Genomic DNA, 16,009 nt, shown 5'->3' with positions numbered 1-16,009 from the left:
CAGGGCAGTGGGCATGACTAGCACTCACACACTGGAAACAGTACTGCAGAGTGGGAGTGCAGGACCCTGTGCCCCACAGCTCCCACCATCCTGATGACGACATCCAGATGTGTTCAAGTGTTACCACTAAGGCCTGCATGCAGCTCACCGGCTGATTTCAGCTGTGGTCACAATGGAGTGCTCTGATCCATGGTGGAGAGATCAAAGAGCACCTGCAAAGCAGGCCCCAGAGCAGACCACAGGGGGCCATTCCCTGCCGGGTCACACCAGGGCTTCTCCCAGGGAACTCTTGGAAAACTGTTGGGCCAGAACCTGGTCTTAGGTGCCCCATTCTGCCCACGCCCTCAAGGGGAAGGTGCGGCTAGGTGGTGGGGCCTGGCTGACCTGGGTCTCAGTCCAAACCTTGACACAGTTCTGGGGCCAACTTGACACCCTGCCCCCACCTCATGTGAGCAGGGCCCCCAGGCAGAGGAGAGCCCCTAACAGCCTGAGCGACAGGGTGCATGCCCTCAGGTGGAGTGACGCCAGCATTGCTGGCCATCTGCTCTAAGGAGGATGCTGGCACCCTTGGCTTTAAGCCCCCCACCCCCTGTAAATCCATCATAAAAATAATCCCTAGTTTCCCTAACATGCCCTAGTTCCAGAAGTGCCTCCTGATCCATCATCATGTTGATGCTTGAGAGGCCAGCAGGCACAGCTGACCTTGTTTTATGCACTCACAACAGGGAGGGCCCAGGAGCCCAAGGGGGCAGGGAACACTCTGTCCTGCCTTCCAAGTGGGAGCAGAGTGAGCCAGGGTGGCTGCAGGAACACCTGCCAAGGGCCTGGTCCAAGCTGCCCCAGGGAGCTCTGGGGACTGGCCTCCATGGGCATTGATTGGTGAGCTGCACCCTACCACTTTCCACAGCTGCCCAGTCTGCCCACCACCACTGGCCTGGGAATAGGGGGCAGGGGTCAGAGCAGGAAGCAACTCTATGCAGGCCCAAGTACCCTGGCTGGAACAGGCTCACACCCATGGGTGGGTTATCTCTGGTCTGGTCAATGGATGCTGCTGAGGCCTGGGTAGGTGGGGCACAGCAAGTTGACCCCATCCCCACTACTCCCATGTAGCCTGGTGACTCCAGCCTGTGAGGGGCATTGAGGGGCTGAGGTACAATCTAAGGCTGAAGGTCTTTGGTGCTGCACCATGTGGCAGCCCAGGAGCCCACACAGCCCAGTGGGAAGACACCTCACCATCCAGGGCCAGAGCTGACCTCAAACTGCCCCCAGCTGCATCTCTAACCCCTGGAGGCTGGCAGAGCATGCCTGGCAAAGCCAGATCCCAGGGGTCAGCTCAGCCCTGAGGAGGGAGGGCGGAGGGTGGGGGCGGTGCCAGGGCCTGGCCCAGGTGGCAGGAGTGGGCGGGGCACCTGCTTGGGCTCTGCCCGCCTGTGTGCCAGGCTCACTCGTCCAGTCCATCACTTCGCCCTCTCCATCACTTGGCTCTTTTCATCACTTCATCCTCGCGGTCACAGTCCAAGGTAGGTCTGATGAACTGGCCCGTTTCTCGGCTGAGCAGGAAACCGAGGCCGGAGGCTCTGGGCCTTGCCCATGTCCCATTGGGCTGACCAAGACCATCCTAACCCCAGAGACGCCCCTGCCGGCCTGTCTTCGGGATAGGCAGCGGCCCTGCGTGTTCTAAGGGGCTGGCCGGACTGGAGAGGACCCTCAGTCTGCAGGAGGGCTGCGAGGGGAGCCGCGTCTGCACGCCGTGCGCGCCGCCCGCAGTGCCCGCCAAGCGAACGCCGTGCGCCGAGGCCGGGGGCGCGCGGGGTGGGCGGCAGGCTCCCGCAGCGGCGGCGACAGCGGCTGCGCGCAGGTAGGGGCGGCGGCGGGGAGGGGACTGCGGGAGGGCTGCCGCCCCTACCTGAGAAGCCCTCGCCTACGTGACTCTGAGCTTGCACGGGGTAGGGTGCTCAAACTCGAGGTCTCTGGGAGGGGAGCCCTGCACGCCCCCACTGGCCGCCCCTCCCCCGGCCCTGGCTCTCACCCTTGTTCCTGGTCGACCCTTCCAGGAGCCCCCTCCACAGCATGAGGCAGGCAGGGTCACACTCCTGGTAGCCCCTGTTCACCCATCCTGAGTCAAAGAAGCCGGGTCCCTGGCTCCCAGCCTCAGTGATGGGGGCAGGGCTTGAGGGGACAGTGCAGGGCTCCCTGGGCCCCTTGAGTGGGCTGGGGCAAGGGAGGCAGAGAACAACCTACCCTTACCTGACCCCAGCTCACACGGTCTCCTGAGAGATCTGAACCCGTGGCTCTGCTGGGCAGGCTTACACTTAGGGACCTGGCCAGGGGCTTGTAGGCAGGTCAGAAGAGACACCGGGTATCAGGAGGCTGCAGGGGTTCCAAGTCCTGGACCAGCTGTGCAGCCCGTGACCTCAAGATCCTCAGCATTGCCCCCATCTCTGTGGCCAGAGCAATGCAAATAGCAGCCTCACTCTCCAGGATTAACCTACCCTCAGGGTGGGCTTGGCCCATGCAAATCAGGGGGAGGCACACAGGTGTGTGTGTCAGAGCCCTACCCCTTACACAATGGTCTGGGTTGCCCCTTCTGCAACCAGGAGTGGGAAGTGGGCCTCACAGTAGGGAGTCGGGGGACTTGTCCTGCTGTGTGCTCTGTGCTGCTGTCTCCCAAGGCAGGGACATTGCCCTGCCCCTCTCCAACCCAGAAGCCCGGCCTTGGTGAGGCTTTGATGGAGGGTAGGGATACAGAGCTAAGTGTGGAAAGTTTTCTCTGCAGTTAATTAGCCCCACGGGAGGTGGGGGGCAGGCACATGAGGCCTCGTTAGTGGGGCCTCAGCTCCAGGCTGTGTACCCCAGTGGGTGGCATGTGCTTTGGGGACCTCTCCAGGCAATGAGTTGGGCACTGGTGTGCTAGGGTGGAGCTCCCTTCCACCTTTGTCAGGGTGGAGGCTCACCAGTGGGGAGAGAGCACCTGGGGCGGGGCAGATGGCAGGCTGGTAGCCCCCTAGCTCTGTTGCCTTCTCCCATACCCTCTAGCTCCAGGCTGGCCACTTCCGAAGCTCCCGACGCCATGGAGGAGTGGGATGTGCCCCAGATGAAGAAGGAAGTTGAGAGCCTCAAGTACCAGCTGGCCTTCAAGAGGGAGATGTCGTCTAAAACCATCCCTGAGTAAGTCCCCAAGACCCCCTGGAGCCACAGCCACACCCCACACAAGGCCAGCTGTGATTTGCATCTCATTTCCCTGTTTTGTACTCATTTGTTTGAGCCAAGACCACATCCCTACACACTGCCATCAGGCAGCACTTCTGGGGGACCCCGTGCCCACCTGCTCACCCCACCCTGCCCACCCACAGGCTCCTCAAATGGATCGAGGATGGGATCCCCAAGGATCCTTTCCTGAATCCCGACCTGATGAAGAACAACCCGTGGGTGGAGAAGGGCAAGTGCGCCATCCTGTGAGGCCCCTGCAACCAGCTCATACCTCCCTCTAAAGAGGACAGCTCTGTAAAGGGGACCATAAAAGTCTTTATAAAAAAGACTTTCTGAGGCTGTAAGTCTTCTGTACATTCTCTAGCAGAGAGAAACGAATGTCCAGGCGTCCAGTGTGTATTTGGGGACATCTGGCATAGGACCAGGGTGTCCAGCATAGATCCTGGGGACATCTGGGGTGGATCCAGGGCACCCAGCATGACCCCAGGGTGTCCAGTGTGGATCAGGACGTCCAGTATAGATCCCAACGACGTCCAGCACAGATCCAAACGTCCAGCACAACACAGGGATGTCCAGCATAGATCCCAGGGGCTCAGTGTGGCCCACCTACAGCAGGTCCCTGATGTACAGGCTGCGACGCACAGCATTGGAGACACCCTCCTTGAAGCGGAACCAGACGTCACTCCTGCCCACCGCAGTGCCCATGTGCCGTTCAGCTGTGTCGGTCTCAGGAGCTGCATCCTCTGTGGGGGCCACAGAGCTGTTCCTACACCTGACTCTGACCCCACCCCTGCACCATCCCCACCGCCCCCTACACACCTGCACTTGGGGCTGCTGCTCTCCTGACAACCACACGGCCAAAGAAGTCCCTCTCAGGCTGAAAGAGACAGGCTGGTCAGGCTCATGGAGACTGACCCACAGCGGACAGTCCCCTACCCAAGGAGCCATTAGAGAGGAGGAGGGCCCAGAGGCCATCTCCCAGTGAGGAGGGGTCTTGTGGAATCTCTGGGCAATGGCCCCTCTCCCCTCACTCCAGCGCTGACCTTAGCAAATGTTCCCTCCACCCTTCAATAAGGTCAGGTCTGGGGTAGGAAGTGCCAGCACCCTGCCCAGATGGGACGCTGAGCCCAGGTAAAACCATCACGCTGATCAGCAGGGAGCCAGACCTTCAGGGCTTAGAATCAGCCCACCTCAAGGTCACCGGCTCCAGCCCAGCAGGCTCCACCTTCTAGCCACCTAGCCCCGCACCCACTGTCTCCCACCCCTACATCCGCCCCACACCTGCTCCTCCAGAGTGGCTTTCTTCATGATGCACTCCAGCTGCTGCTTGTGGCTATATGGGGCAGGTGGCTGCGCCCCTTTCTCCCCAGTGCTCCCCAGCGGACCCTCGGCCCCCAGGGCATCTCCGTCCACCTGCAAGAAATTGAGTATAGTGAGAGATGACTGAGCAGGACCACACCAGGGACAGTGTCCACTCTGAGAGCCTTGCTCTGCCTAGGTGGGCTCACCTGGGGGCTGTCCCTAGCCCGAGCCAAGACCTCCACCCGCCGCATCTTCTCCACTTCAATCTCGCGGGCAATGAGCTGCTTGGCCTGGTAGGTGAGGGGCTTGCGGGCAGGCAGCTCGGGAAAGCGGCAGACCTCTTCCACATTCCTGTGCTCACGGTGAGCAGGGCAGGGCAGGACACCAAGGCACCCAGTCAGCAGGGACAGGGACAGGAGCTACTCACCACAATGACCCCAACTGCCGGAACGCAACAGCTGCAGTACGGAGTCCAATCCTGGCACTGCCGTGCCCCAGCCTCATGGCAGCAGCAGGGATTATCTAGCCTGAGCTTTGGTTTCCCTAGCCGTATATGGGGATGAAGAGGGCTGCACAGGGATGGTGTGACAAACTTGGCAGGGCATGAGGCTGAGGACTTGGGAACCACCATCATCGCTGCCTCCAGGATCTGCATCCAGGACACCACTGGTGCCAGCCCTCCATCCCCATGACCGTCTCAGGACAGAGAATTGGAGCCCTGGGGAACTCAAGGGCCCTCTGGGGGAAGCCCCTGGGGGGCACTAAGGCAGAGAGAGACCCTGCAGTAAACTTCAGATCCCAGGGCTGTGCCCCACCAGGGGGCCCCCACGCCACAGTCACATATGGGTAAGGGCTGAGTTAGAACTGACTCCCCAACCCTCCAACAGGGAAACTGAGACTCACACATCTCACCAAGGCCACACTTTCAGACTCCTGCCAAGCAATAGCCAAGGCACCTAGCGCCCAGCCCCCACAGCCTCCCTGCCCCCAGGCACTGCACAGACTCACGGCTCCAGCCTGTAGACATACTGCCCATCAGGTGTGCGCTCCTGGCGGTAGGTCAGGCTGTAAGCAAGCATGGTGCCTACAAGGCTGGCCAGTTGCTGCTTCTCTCGGGTGCTGTACAGCTGCGTACTCACCTGTGGGGCAGCGGGCATGGGTGCTAAGCATGGCCAGGGGCCTGCCCCCACCAGAAGCCACACCCTCTTCTGGGCGAGGCACTCACGGGGCGCAGCTTGGGTGCGAGGATGTCCAGAAGCAGGCAGAGGGTGTCCAGGACGAGGGCTTGGGGTGCTGCCCGGCTGCGGGTGGCTGGTGTGATGCCTGACACTAGTGTCCGAATCAGGTTCTGTGTCCGGCTCATGCGATTCTGGGCCTGGGGTGGAGGGTGAATCAGGACTGGGTCACTCAAGACCCCTAGGCTGGACCCTGGGCATGGGCAGGGTGCGGGGCACACCTCCTGCTGGCTGCTGGGGAAGGCGATCCTCGGCACACGGCTGGAGGCGAAGAGCAGATGGAAGGCTGGGGGCAGGAAAGGCAGGTAGCGCAGCAGCTGGAAGCTCTGGCTGTGGTGGGCAGCCTGGCCCAGCAGGTCATCAAAGGCCAGCCAGTCGAGGGCTGCACACACAGCGCCCAGGCTGGAGTCCCGCAGCCGTAGCCGCAGGAAATTGTCGAACAGGCCCTGTGGGCAACAGGCCAGTTCCTGAACCCCTACAGTCCCACACCCCCTCCCCCCAGTACAAGCACCACCCAGCAGGACCCCTCATCTCCCACCTGCCTGTGAGGCCAAGGAGCTCAGGCACAGCTGCAAATACCAGTGAATGGCCCGGGGCCCTGAGGGTGGCCAGGAAGGCCCATCCTGGTGCCTCGACTCTGGTTTGACCAAAACCCCAAGACATGTGAGAAAGAAGCCCCCAGCCTCTCCCTAAAGAAAGTTCTGTCCACCAGAATTGAGAGCATGGAGTTCCCACTCATTCCTCGTGGGAGTCCCTCCTCTCCCGCCACCATGCTGCCCTCCACAGAGTGGATTTCCGGATTTGCAAGGATCCCCAGCTGCTAATCCAAAGCTGCTTAGTTAGGGAGGCAGCTTATACCAGGCTTCCCAGCGGGTGGGGGGCATCTGCCACCTGCTCTCCACACCACACACACCCTCATCCACGTTCCTGCAGCTCACATCCAGAATCCCCACCCCATCCCTAGCCACTGCTGCCACCCTTTAGATAATTCCCAGAGAGCAGCCAGAGTGACCCCGTTAGATGACGCCCACACCAGCCTTCCCTCTCCTGGCATGGGTCAGTTCTTCCTCCTGGCTCCCTATCCCTGCTCGTCACTCCTCTAAGAAGTCTCCCAAAGCCCTGTGCCTGCTCCCCTCCCTCCTGTCCCCCCTGTTTCTCCTCGGGCTGAGCCCTGTCTGGAGACAAAGAACACTGCCAGATGCTGGTCTCCTGTCCTATCCCCCTACAAAGGTTTGAGGTGGAGCAGTTACCTGGACCACCTTCTCGTGCTCCCCTGCAGAGGCGGCCATGTGCAGAATGTGGTAGAACCGCTGCGAGGCCAGGGTCATGGGCGCCTCAGCAGTGAGGGGCTCCGAGCCTGCGTGCCCATCACTGAGCAGAAGCACGTGGGTGGGCAGGGTCGGGTCCTGACCCACGCGGTGCCTACAGAGATGGTGCTAAGGCTGGAATGGAGCCCCCAACACATCACCCTGTACGCCAGCCCCACCCACTAATTCCCCCCGGTGGCACTGGCTCCTGTACATTTACCACACCCTGAAATCCCACAAAAGGGGCGATGAGGGAGCTCGAGCCAGAGCAAAGCAGCCCCCAGGGCCCATGCAGCCTTAGATCCTGTCCACAAAGGCAGAACTGACTAGCATCCCGGGACCAAGGCACCAGGGACATCCAGACCAAGGCTGGTCTACCTACCTCTGGGCCCGGGGCAGCTGGAAGACCTCCTGCCACACAGAGAAAAGCCCCTTGCGCTGGTCCTTGAGGCCAATGCGTGTGGTCTGCACAGCCTGAACACTCAGCTCCCGCTGGCCCCGCCCATGCAGGAACTAGACACAGGGAGTGGGGAGTAAGAGGTGGCTGACACCTGCCCAAGCAGAAATCTAACAAGGGGTCAGGGGCAGACGGCGAGAGGGGGGCCACCTGCCTACCTGCAAGGCGTTGATGCAGGCGCGGATGTCATTGTCTGTCTTTTCACAGAGGGCTGCCAGTGCACCTCGGTCACCGTGCATGCCCTGCTGCAGGGCAATCTGCAGGGAGTAGGAGGGTGGGTGTCTGCCCCCAGGGCCCCACCCTGTGGCCACCTCCTCTCTAGAAACAAGTGAACAGCTCTTATTCTACAAGGAGCAAAGACTGTAGATCTCTATGGAAGGACCTCAGTCACTGCTTGGAACCATCCACCACCCGAGACCACCAGTCTCCTCCACCCCACGTCCTGGGCCCAGCTGGGGGGCTGGGGAGCCTGATGGCAGAGGGGAGGGCAGCCTCCACAGACCTCATGGAGCCGCTGTGTGAGCCTGGCGGGCAAAGTGGGTGGAAAGTGGAGCAGAAGAGCCTGCTGCTTCAGCTGCCGCAAGGAGGGCGCAAACCTAGGGGGATGATCAGTGTCCAAAGGGTTATCTGCCTGGCCTGGGCACCAGGGAGCAGGCAACAGCCCAGTAGGTAAAGGATCAGGGGCCAGGTGGGGGCACACCTGCCCAGGGGAGACCCCGCCCTGCCCCACTCACTGGTCATTGCAGATGCAGATAATGGGCCTCATCAGGAGCCCCTCCTCTGCCCGGCGCCGCCGCCCCCCACCCATGGGCATGGCTGGGCCCCTTGGCTCTGCCTCCTGTGGGCCCTTACGGTCCAGGATGCTCAGGAGAACATTGATGGCAGCCTGAAAGAACATGCAGACAGTGTGGTAAGCCACAGCCCCCATGGCCCACCTGCCAGCCCACCCACCACACACCCAGGAGGCCCACCGTGGGGGCCCCGTCGATCTCATCGATGACCAGACAGTTGGGCTTCCCACCAGTGCCCAGCACTGATTCCATCTGCGTAGCCGCTTCAATGCGCGTGCGAAAGGCCTCAGGGCTGCGGTCGTCACTGGAACCATAAGGCCAGGAAAAGGCTGTCAGGACAGCCGTGGCCTCAGCCAGGGTGACAGCCAGTTTCCCTGGCAGGATGATCTCCCAAGGCAGAGCCACCATGCCTACACCTCAAGGGTACTACACGAGGCTACCCCATGACACTGTGGTCAAATTCCAAATCCCAGTGAGCCCTAAGAATGGACAAGTTCCACTGCCCCTGGACCCTGGACCCCAGCTCCACCTTCAATCCAGGCTTTCAGGGCTGTCCCCCAGACTCGACCAGACATGTCAGGGCAGACAGGAGGCCCAGCCTTTCCCTCCACTCACCTCGCATTCATTTCCACCACGGAGTACCCAGCGTGCCGTGCAATCACATGGGCCAGAGTGGTCTTGCCCAGCCCTGGGGGCCCACACAGCAGCGCCACCTGCAGTCGAGGCAGAAGAAAATGTGCTGCAACCCTCACCACCTTGAGGACTCTGAGAGCCCCCAGCCCAACTGCCAGAGAGTGAAAATCCTGTCTGTTCCATGAAGCTTGGTGCTGAGAGACGTCCCCCTGTGCCACCCCAGTCACCAAAGAAGAACAAGCCCCAGACTGCTCGTGGCACAGAGCAAGAAGTAAGGAGGGGATCTGACAGACATAGCCATTACTGACATGACTGACGTCTAGAAACCACCCACAGTCCCACCGTGATCACTGAGGGGGGATGTTAAGGTCCTTCAAGGAGAGCTGACTTCACCTAAGTCATTAGGACAAAGTACTCAAGCCCCAGCTCAACTCCCTTGGGGTGGAGCTGGCTCTCCACGCCAAGACCCTGACATAAACCCACAACCAAAAGAGCAGTAAATGGTCCCCAAAGTCCAGACCCTGGGCTCAGAGGCCTGTGCAGCACAGTCAGGTGTTGCTCACCTTCTGTCGGGGCCGCCGGCTTGGGTCCAGCTCGGCCTCTAGCATCTCCTCTAGCACCTGCTCATGGCTCTTCCACTTGCTGGAGGCCGTAGTCTCTTTGCCTCCACGGGCCAACTCCACACTGGGCCTGGGTTTCCGGGCAGGCCTCTCTCGGCCAAACACCACCAGATCCCACAGCTTTAGCCACTTGAGGAGGCAGCGGTTAGTGAACTGTGGGAAGAGAGGCCTGGCCTGGAGGAGACACCAGCACCAAGGACTCCTCTTGCCTGCCTCTCACATCAACTTGCCCTTACAAGATCAAAGACACACACAGGGACACTGAGTGACAAGAGAGTGATGCCTGGTCACACTGCTGGTGAGCGACAGAGTCAGGCTCACACCAAGGCCACCTTCCCCACAGCCCAGGCTTTGACCCCTCCAGGACCCCTGCCCACTATCTCCAAGAGCATCTCAGCATCAGCTACTGTGAGAAACATAAAACATAAGTGACCAGCAACACTCTGTCCCCGTACTGGCCTCAATTTCCCATCTACAATTCAACAAGGCTGACCAAAGCCCTCCCCTAAATCCTGACACCTCCATGGACTGGCAACACAAAGATGTGCTAAACCCTGAGTTTTTTCTTTTCAGTAACAAAGAAACCAGTCACACTTGAGCAAAAACAAGGTCTCACATCATCACTGAGCAGCTCCGTATAGTGCTGGGGAGCGAATTTATCTACCCAGAGGCAATGCTGGGAGACATCTCGGCCATCAGCCACCTCCTCCTCCGGGGCTCCCAAAGGCTGCGCTTCCTCCTCCTCTGACCTGAGACTGGAGAACATCGTACACTGAGCCATTAGGCCTTAACCACGTGCAGGGACCACCCCCCCCCCCAGAATACAGGCTGGGGATCAGCAGTCCAAAGTCTGGTGAGGACCCGAGGGGTGGAGGGGCCCACCACCGTGTCACCTGCACAGTGTCTCCGAGAGCCGCTGGGCCTCCTCCAGCAGTCGCTGCCGCCGCTGTACAAACAACAAGGATCAGAATGGCTCTGCCAGTCACCCCAGAACTACCTCTTCCCTCCCAGCAAACCCCAGCAGACCCCACCTCGCTGTCTACTTTCTCCTTCAGGGAGGCAAAGGACACACCCAGTAGGTCCAGCTGGCCACCGCCACGCCACCGGATATCAAGGAAAGGGCTCTGCAGGGAAAGGAGGACAGCAGTCAACCCCTCCTCCATTATGAGATTCCCTCAGTCCCCTTCCTAACAGTGCTCAGAGACCCAGGTAGTATTCCGTAGCATAAGCAGGCCACAAGGAGCCCCCTCTCACCAGGGACCCCAAGGGGAGAAATCACTGGGGTGTGGGGTGGGGCCAGCTCTAAGAGGGAGGAGAGGAAAGGTGAAAGAAGATGAAAGAGGAGAAGGAGGGAGAAAGAAAAGGGGGAGGGGGGAGGAGGATTAGGAGGAAGAAGAAGGAGGGGGTGGGGGGAGAAGGAGGGAGGCAGCCCTCCCCAGTGGGTGACTGGAGGCCAGGTGGACCTCTAGAGGGGTCCTCCTGGGTCAGAGTGGGGATATGATGTCCAGGCCCCTACCTGTGGCTACACAGCACCCACCTGCACCCCAGTGCCCACTGGGTCAGCCCGCAGCACCAGGAAGACCCGGTCACCACACGTAGAGGTCACGTTGACATAGTCCTCCAAGACAGGGGGCCGCCTCAGGACAGGATTGCGGGTGGCTGGTGAGGCCGGAGTGAGATCCACATCAGCCCCGGTGTCCAAAGGCCTGGGAAGGGATGAGGTGATGTGCGGATTCTCACCTCCTGTTACTCTCAGAGAAGGGGCCCAGACTCAATCCCGGCTACCCAGCACTCCCACAGGCCCACAGGCCAGGAATCTTGTCTGAGGAATGGGATTTTTCCAAGGCCACCTGGACACCTGTGCCCCAAGCCACACACCCCTTGCTCCACAGCTCAGCAGGGACCTCAGGACTCAGTGGGGGGGTGATGTCCCGACTCAGGGAGTCAGGAAGCAGGGGCTCTTCCATCTCGTCGGGCCTGAAATTCAGTCTCCTGGCAGCCTCCAGCTTGGACCGTTTGACTTTGGGGGCTAGGGAGACATATGGAAGTAAGAAATATTATTCCCCATTCTTGCACCCCACCCCTATGCCCTGGGGCCCCGCAAACGTACTGGAGGGCAGGGGTCCGTCCCCCTGGATGTCAGCGGGCAGCTGCCTCTTCCTGGCACTGTCCTTGCAATGCCCTGGAGGTCCAGCTGGAGAGTAGTAAGTGGCAACATTCCCTCTAGCAAGGGCCTCTTCGAACGTCAGGCGAGGCTGGCCCACGGTGGGCCGGGGGCCACTGGAGGATGACAGGGGGGCTGTCCCTGCGGAAAGAAGGCGTACATCAGCCGCCCACTGCAGCCTGTCTGCACACAGTCACAGCCCCACAGGCGGCGGCACTGAAAGGCCCTGCTCCCTCCGACGCGCCCCTGCCTAAGGCAGTTGCTGCCTCTCGACCTTCGCGCCTCCCCTTCTATGAGTAGCCCTCTTGAACTCCCGGGGGCGCCAGAACCCTTGCCGGGCTTCCGGGGACGAGGCCGCGGCAAGGCCCATGCCCACCTTCCAGCTCGGCTAGCACCTCGAGCTCGGCCGCAAACTGGCTATGGAAGTCGTCCTCGACGCCGCACAGCTCCCACTCGTAGTCCTCCATGGCCGCCAGCTGACCCGCCACGGGCCGCAGGGTCCGAACCTCCCGCGCCGTGCGCGCCGCTCCCGCCCCGAGCGACCCGGCGCCGCCAATCAATAGCCGACGTGCCCGGCGGCTCTCTCCATTGGTCAACAGGCGAGGCGGGGCGTGGGCGGGGCTGCGCGCGCAGGCTGGGCAGGGCCGAGTCCGCTCTCTGGAGCCAAAGCAGCAGGCTCCGGTGCTCTCCATTGGTCAGCACGGCCGCCCGTCCGCTGCTTGGGCGTGGCGTGTCCGGGGCGTGGGCGGGGCTGCGTGCGCAGGCCGAGCGGGGCTAGGTGCGACTCAGTGGTCCGAGTGGCGCCTCTGGGGTCGCTGGACCACTAGGTGCGGAGACGCGGGAGCAGGAGCCGGGGCTGGGCCGCTGCATCGGGGACCCGGACGGCGCGGCCCAGCTGCAGGTCGGCCCTGGAGTGGGCGGGGGCTCGGGAAAGGAGTGCAGCCGGGTTCCTGTCGGCATCGCTCGGCCTGTGCCCATCAGACGCGAGAGCGGGGATTTTGTGGAGGGATGGCAGGTCAGGGGGTGTCTGCGTGAGCGAGAGAGGACCCTGTTCCCCGCCTTTCACCCGACCCCACTCAGAAAAACTCTTATCGTGCGTCCATGGCCTGTCCGGGAAGGGACCGTGGGGGCGGGCTGGAGGGGAAGGCTGCTTCTCCCCAGGCCTGGATCTGGGCAGGACTGCCCCATAGCCAGAGCCCAGAGCAACACTAGCTTCTCTGACCTTAGCTGGATCCCTCACCCCAGCAGGTAGATAACTTGCTACTTGACTCAGAGATGAGGATGCAAGCACACAGTAGGTCTGCAAGCTTGTCTGCTGCATAGGGTTGGTAGCTTCAGAGCGGGGGCCCAGGGGAGCAGGAGTGTCCACACTAGGTGGGCAGGGCCATGGTGTGGGGCTGAACACCCCATGACACACACCCCACCCACCCCACGCACTTGCCTCATATTGCAGGTGCCACCATGGAGCCAGGCAGCATGGAGAACCTGTGTGTTGTGTACCGTAGCCATGACTTCCTGGTGGTGAACAAGCACTGGGACGTGCGCATCGACAGCAAGGCCTGGCAGGAGACGCTGACCCTCCAGAAGCAGCTGAGATACCGCTTCCCAGAGCTGGCAGACCCTGACACCTGCTATGGGTTCAGGTGTGCGGGAATTGGGTACAGGTTCCCACAGCACCCTCCATCGGGGGAAGCAGTCACCCCCAGCCCAGCCACCGCTGATCCTCTGCCCCATACCAGGTTCTGCCACCAGCTGGACTTCTCCACCAGTGGGGCGCTCTGTGTGGCTCTGAACAAGGCAGCCGCAGGCAGCGCTTACAGGTGCTTCAAGGACCGACGTGTCACCAAGGCTTACCTGGCTCTAGTAAGGCGTGGCTGGTCTCTGGGGCAGGGGTCTCCAACTCTCAGTCCGCTTTGGCAGTCTCTGGGTGTTGGGTGGGCGCCCCAGAAGTGGCAGGTAGCCTGGCAAGCAGCATGTGACCCCGCTTGGCAGGTGCGGGGGCATGTCCAAGAAAGCCGGATGACCGTCAGCTATTCCATCGGCAAGAGCAGCACAGAAGGCCGGACCCACACCATGTGCATTGAGGGCACAGAGGGTACGAAAAGCAGGGGGTGGGGGCCAGGGGTACATGTTGTCCAGTGAGGACCCTGGGTGGGCTGGGGCAACCTGGGCAGGTGACCTAGGCTGGGGTGCACTCGGTCCCAGAGATGGTCCAGCCAGCTCTGAGCTTGCCTCACTCCCCTCAGGCTGTGAGAACCCAAAACCAAGCCTCACGGAGCTGGTGGTCCTGGAACATGGGCTGTATGCAGGAAAGCCTGTCTCTAAAGTGCTGCTGCAGCCCCTCACAGGTATGTCCTGCGGTGGGGGCCCAGCAGCTGCTGGGGTCTCTTTGCTGCCTCTTATGTTGTCCTGCTTCTGATGGTGTCCTGCCTCAGGCATCTCCATCAAGAAGGAAAGGAACCTCCCCAGGCTCCCTTAGCATCACTGGCCAAACTGATTCCTCCCCCACGCTCAGCTCCACAGCCTGCAGCCTCTTGCCCCACATGGGGTTTTGCTGGTCTATGTTCTCCAGTGAACCAGGCACTGCTCCAGCCCTGCCTTCACCAGGGGAAACCCCAGAAGTTGCTTCCGTCTTGAGCTCTGACATCTTTATCTATGGCATGAAACAGAGAGGTCTGCTGTCCCCTGGAGTTGCTTGAGGCTCCAAGGCCACAGTCAAGGACAGTGCTGGGCATGACGTGAGCGGGTAGGGGGTGGGCATGGAGTGGCACCCCCACCTGACCGACCCCCTCTCTTCCCCAAAGGCCGGACACACCAGCTGCGCGTGCACTGCAGTGCCCTTGGCCACCCCATCGTAGGGGACCTAACCTACGGCCAGGCCTCGGGCCAGGAGGACCAGCCTTTCCGCATGATGCTCCACGCCTTCTACCTGCGCATCCCCACAGACACCGAGTGCGTGGAGGCCTGCACACCTGACCCCTTTGTGCCTGCCCTTGATGCCTGCTGGAGCCCCCACACCTTGGTGCAGCCACTGGGTGAGCTCGTCCAGGTCCTGCGGGCGGCCCCAGACCCTGACCCCATAGATGGGGGCCTTGGGCCCTGCAGCCCCTCCACACCCCTGCCAGGGCCAGGCCGGCCCCCACCACCTCCTGCCAAGCCCCCTGAGACAGAGGCACAGCGGGCCTCATGCCTGCAGTGGCTGTCGGAGTGGACTCTGGAGCCAGACAACTGAGAACACTGTCCTGGGGTGGGGATGGCATACTGGGACCCCAAGGGGCAGGGGCTGTGGGTCAGAGCCCTGGACCAGTCCCTGCAGCGGCCAGGCCTGAAGAGGGGCTGGCAGGGCCAGCAGAGGAGCCAGGCAGCTGTGATTCCAGAGGATGGAGCCCTTGAGCTGTGGGACCCACACGGCCTCCCTCTTAGCCCCTCTGGGGAAATCGTGGCTGTTGCCCCAGAGCGCCTCCCTGGCTCCAAAGCCTCACCCCCAGGGGCTGACTTGTAGACTGGCTCTGGATCACCCTGGAAGAGGAAGAGCCAGGACCTGTGCCAGCCTCAAGGTGGGCTCCTCCTGGGCCTGCAGTGCCCCACTCCACATTGCTCTGCTTGGACCCTCTGTGCCCGTCACCCCAGCCTGGCTGGGTTCTCCACCTGCAGACCGTGACCCTCCCTGCTAGACAGGTCCTACCTTGTGCCTTCACTTTTGCCAAACTGCTCCGTCCGCCCACATCCGGAGCATCTCCCATGGAAGTGGGCGTGAGCCACACCCCCAGCTTCCACCTCGCTTGCCATTCCTCCAGACCCAATGTGAACGCTGCCCCTGTGGGGTCTTCTGGGCGCCAGGTCACAGATGCTGACTTCACCACCTGCTTGGCAGTTCCCAGTTAGCCACGGGTCATCAGACCTCAGCCTGGGAATGAGGGCAGTCACCCCAGAGCTTCCCCTATCCCCCACAACATGCCCACACTGCCCCAGGCACAGCTGGGCTCTTAGGACTCAGAATAAATGGTCAGTGACTGACTTTGCAAGTAACCATGAATGTGCCTGATGTGGGGTTCCGGGGGGGCCCAGACCCCCACCCCCATCCCTGCACTGGGCAGACCTTTGCTCAAGGCCTTCAGCAGAAACCAAGACAAACCTTGTGATCCTAATCTGCCACCCACCCCCTCATGTGGTGAACACCCTGCCACTCTGGTGTGGGGCTGCACTCTGAATTGGCACAAGTTGGGCCAGTCATATCCCTGGAGGACCCCCAGATACTCAACAAAAACAGCAACCATCTGGTCTTACCAG

The 16,009-nt window shown here is 61.4% G+C and overlaps 3 protein-coding genes across 7 annotated transcripts; 2 read left to right on the top strand and 1 right to left on the bottom strand.

Annotated features, from left to right (window-relative positions):
- Positions 1-3,044: 3,044 nt before the first annotated feature.
- On the top strand, positions 3,045-3,475 carry GNG13 (G protein subunit gamma 13). Its single transcript, XM_015239202.3, has 2 exons — positions 3,045-3,168; positions 3,354-3,475. Exons 1-2 carry the CDS (start codon positions 3,071-3,073, stop codon positions 3,457-3,459), a joined length of 204 nt encoding a protein of 67 aa, XP_015094688.1. The 5' UTR covers positions 3,045-3,070; the 3' UTR covers positions 3,460-3,475.
- Positions 3,476-3,505: 30 nt separating this feature from the next.
- Positions 3,506-12,256, bottom strand: CHTF18 (chromosome transmission fidelity factor 18). 2 transcript variants are annotated; one of them, XM_015239091.3, is made up of 22 exons: positions 12,096-12,256; positions 11,666-11,860; positions 11,434-11,584; positions 11,093-11,261; positions 10,587-10,679; positions 10,449-10,501; positions 10,172-10,310; positions 9,499-9,708; positions 8,918-9,015; positions 8,483-8,606; positions 8,246-8,397; positions 8,014-8,107; positions 7,670-7,768; positions 7,437-7,567; positions 6,998-7,169; positions 5,969-6,193; positions 5,738-5,887; positions 5,521-5,651; positions 4,719-4,863; positions 4,492-4,623; positions 4,030-4,087; positions 3,506-3,953 (listed from the first exon to the last, which is right to left on the bottom strand). In XM_015239091.3, exons 1-22 carry the CDS (start codon positions 12,184-12,186, stop codon positions 3,817-3,819), a joined length of 2,949 nt encoding a protein of 982 aa, XP_015094577.2. In that variant the 5' UTR covers positions 12,187-12,256; the 3' UTR covers positions 3,506-3,816. The 2 variants fall into 2 exon arrangements, with proteins under 2 accessions (XP_015094577.2, XP_072798446.1); XM_072942345.1 differs by having other exon boundaries at positions 5,542-5,651.
- Positions 12,257-12,437: 181 nt separating this feature from the next.
- On the top strand, positions 12,438-15,748 carry RPUSD1 (RNA pseudouridine synthase domain containing 1). Of its 4 annotated transcripts, none has more exons than XM_006204243.4 (6): positions 12,438-12,620; positions 13,173-13,362; positions 13,459-13,582; positions 13,712-13,814; positions 13,966-14,067; positions 14,524-15,748. In XM_006204243.4, the coding sequence occupies exons 2-6, from the start codon at positions 13,181-13,183 to the stop codon at positions 14,949-14,951; spliced, it is 939 nt and encodes a 312-aa protein (XP_006204305.1). In that variant the 5' UTR covers positions 12,438-12,620; positions 13,173-13,180; the 3' UTR covers positions 14,952-15,748. The 4 variants fall into 4 exon arrangements, with proteins under 4 accessions (XP_006204305.1, XP_072798444.1, XP_072798445.1 ...); XM_072942343.1 differs by having other exon boundaries at positions 12,458-12,546; XM_072942344.1 differs by having other exon boundaries at positions 12,496-12,546; positions 13,225-13,362.
- The last annotated feature ends 261 nt before the right edge of the window (positions 15,749-16,009 follow it).

This window comes from Vicugna pacos, chromosome 18 (genome assembly GCF_048564905.1).
Source record: "Vicugna pacos chromosome 18, VicPac4, whole genome shotgun sequence".
NCBI classification, from domain to species: Eukaryota; Metazoa; Chordata; class Mammalia; order Artiodactyla; family Camelidae; genus Vicugna; species Vicugna pacos.
Note: the sequence above shows the minus strand (reverse complement) of the source record. Positions and strands in the feature narration are given on the sequence as shown.

What these genes read in the sequence shown, in the direction of transcription:
- CHTF18 (XM_015239091.3), bottom strand. Translation starts at nt 12,186, where the DNA reads ATGGAGGACTACGAGTGGGAGCTGTGCGGCGTCGAGGACGACTTCCAT. An exon ending in GGTGCTAGCCGAGCTGGAAG is followed by an intron (nt 11,861 to 12,095) that starts GTGGGCATGGGC and finishes TTCTTTCCGCAG; the next exon opens with GGACAGCCCCCCTGTCATCC. An exon ending in CAGCTGCCCCGGGCCCAGAG is followed by an intron (nt 7,170 to 7,436) that starts GTAGGTAGACCA and finishes CCATCTCTGTAG; the next exon opens with GCACCGCGTGGGTCAGGACC.
- GNG13 (XM_015239202.3), top strand. Translation starts at nt 3,071, where the DNA reads ATGGAGGAGTGGGATGTGCCCCAGATGAAGAAGGAAGTTGAGAGCCTC. An exon ending in TCGTCTAAAACCATCCCTGA is followed by an intron (nt 3,169 to 3,353) that starts GTAAGTCCCCAA and finishes GCCCACCCACAG; the next exon opens with GCTCCTCAAATGGATCGAGG.
- RPUSD1 (XM_006204243.4), top strand. Translation starts at nt 13,181, where the DNA reads ATGGAGCCAGGCAGCATGGAGAACCTGTGTGTTGTGTACCGTAGCCAT. An exon ending in GACACCTGCTATGGGTTCAG is followed by an intron (nt 13,363 to 13,458) that starts GTGTGCGGGAAT and finishes GCCCCATACCAG; the next exon opens with GTTCTGCCACCAGCTGGACT. An exon ending in CCAAGGCTTACCTGGCTCTA is followed by an intron (nt 13,583 to 13,711) that starts GTAAGGCGTGGC and finishes CCCGCTTGGCAG; the next exon opens with GTGCGGGGGCATGTCCAAGA.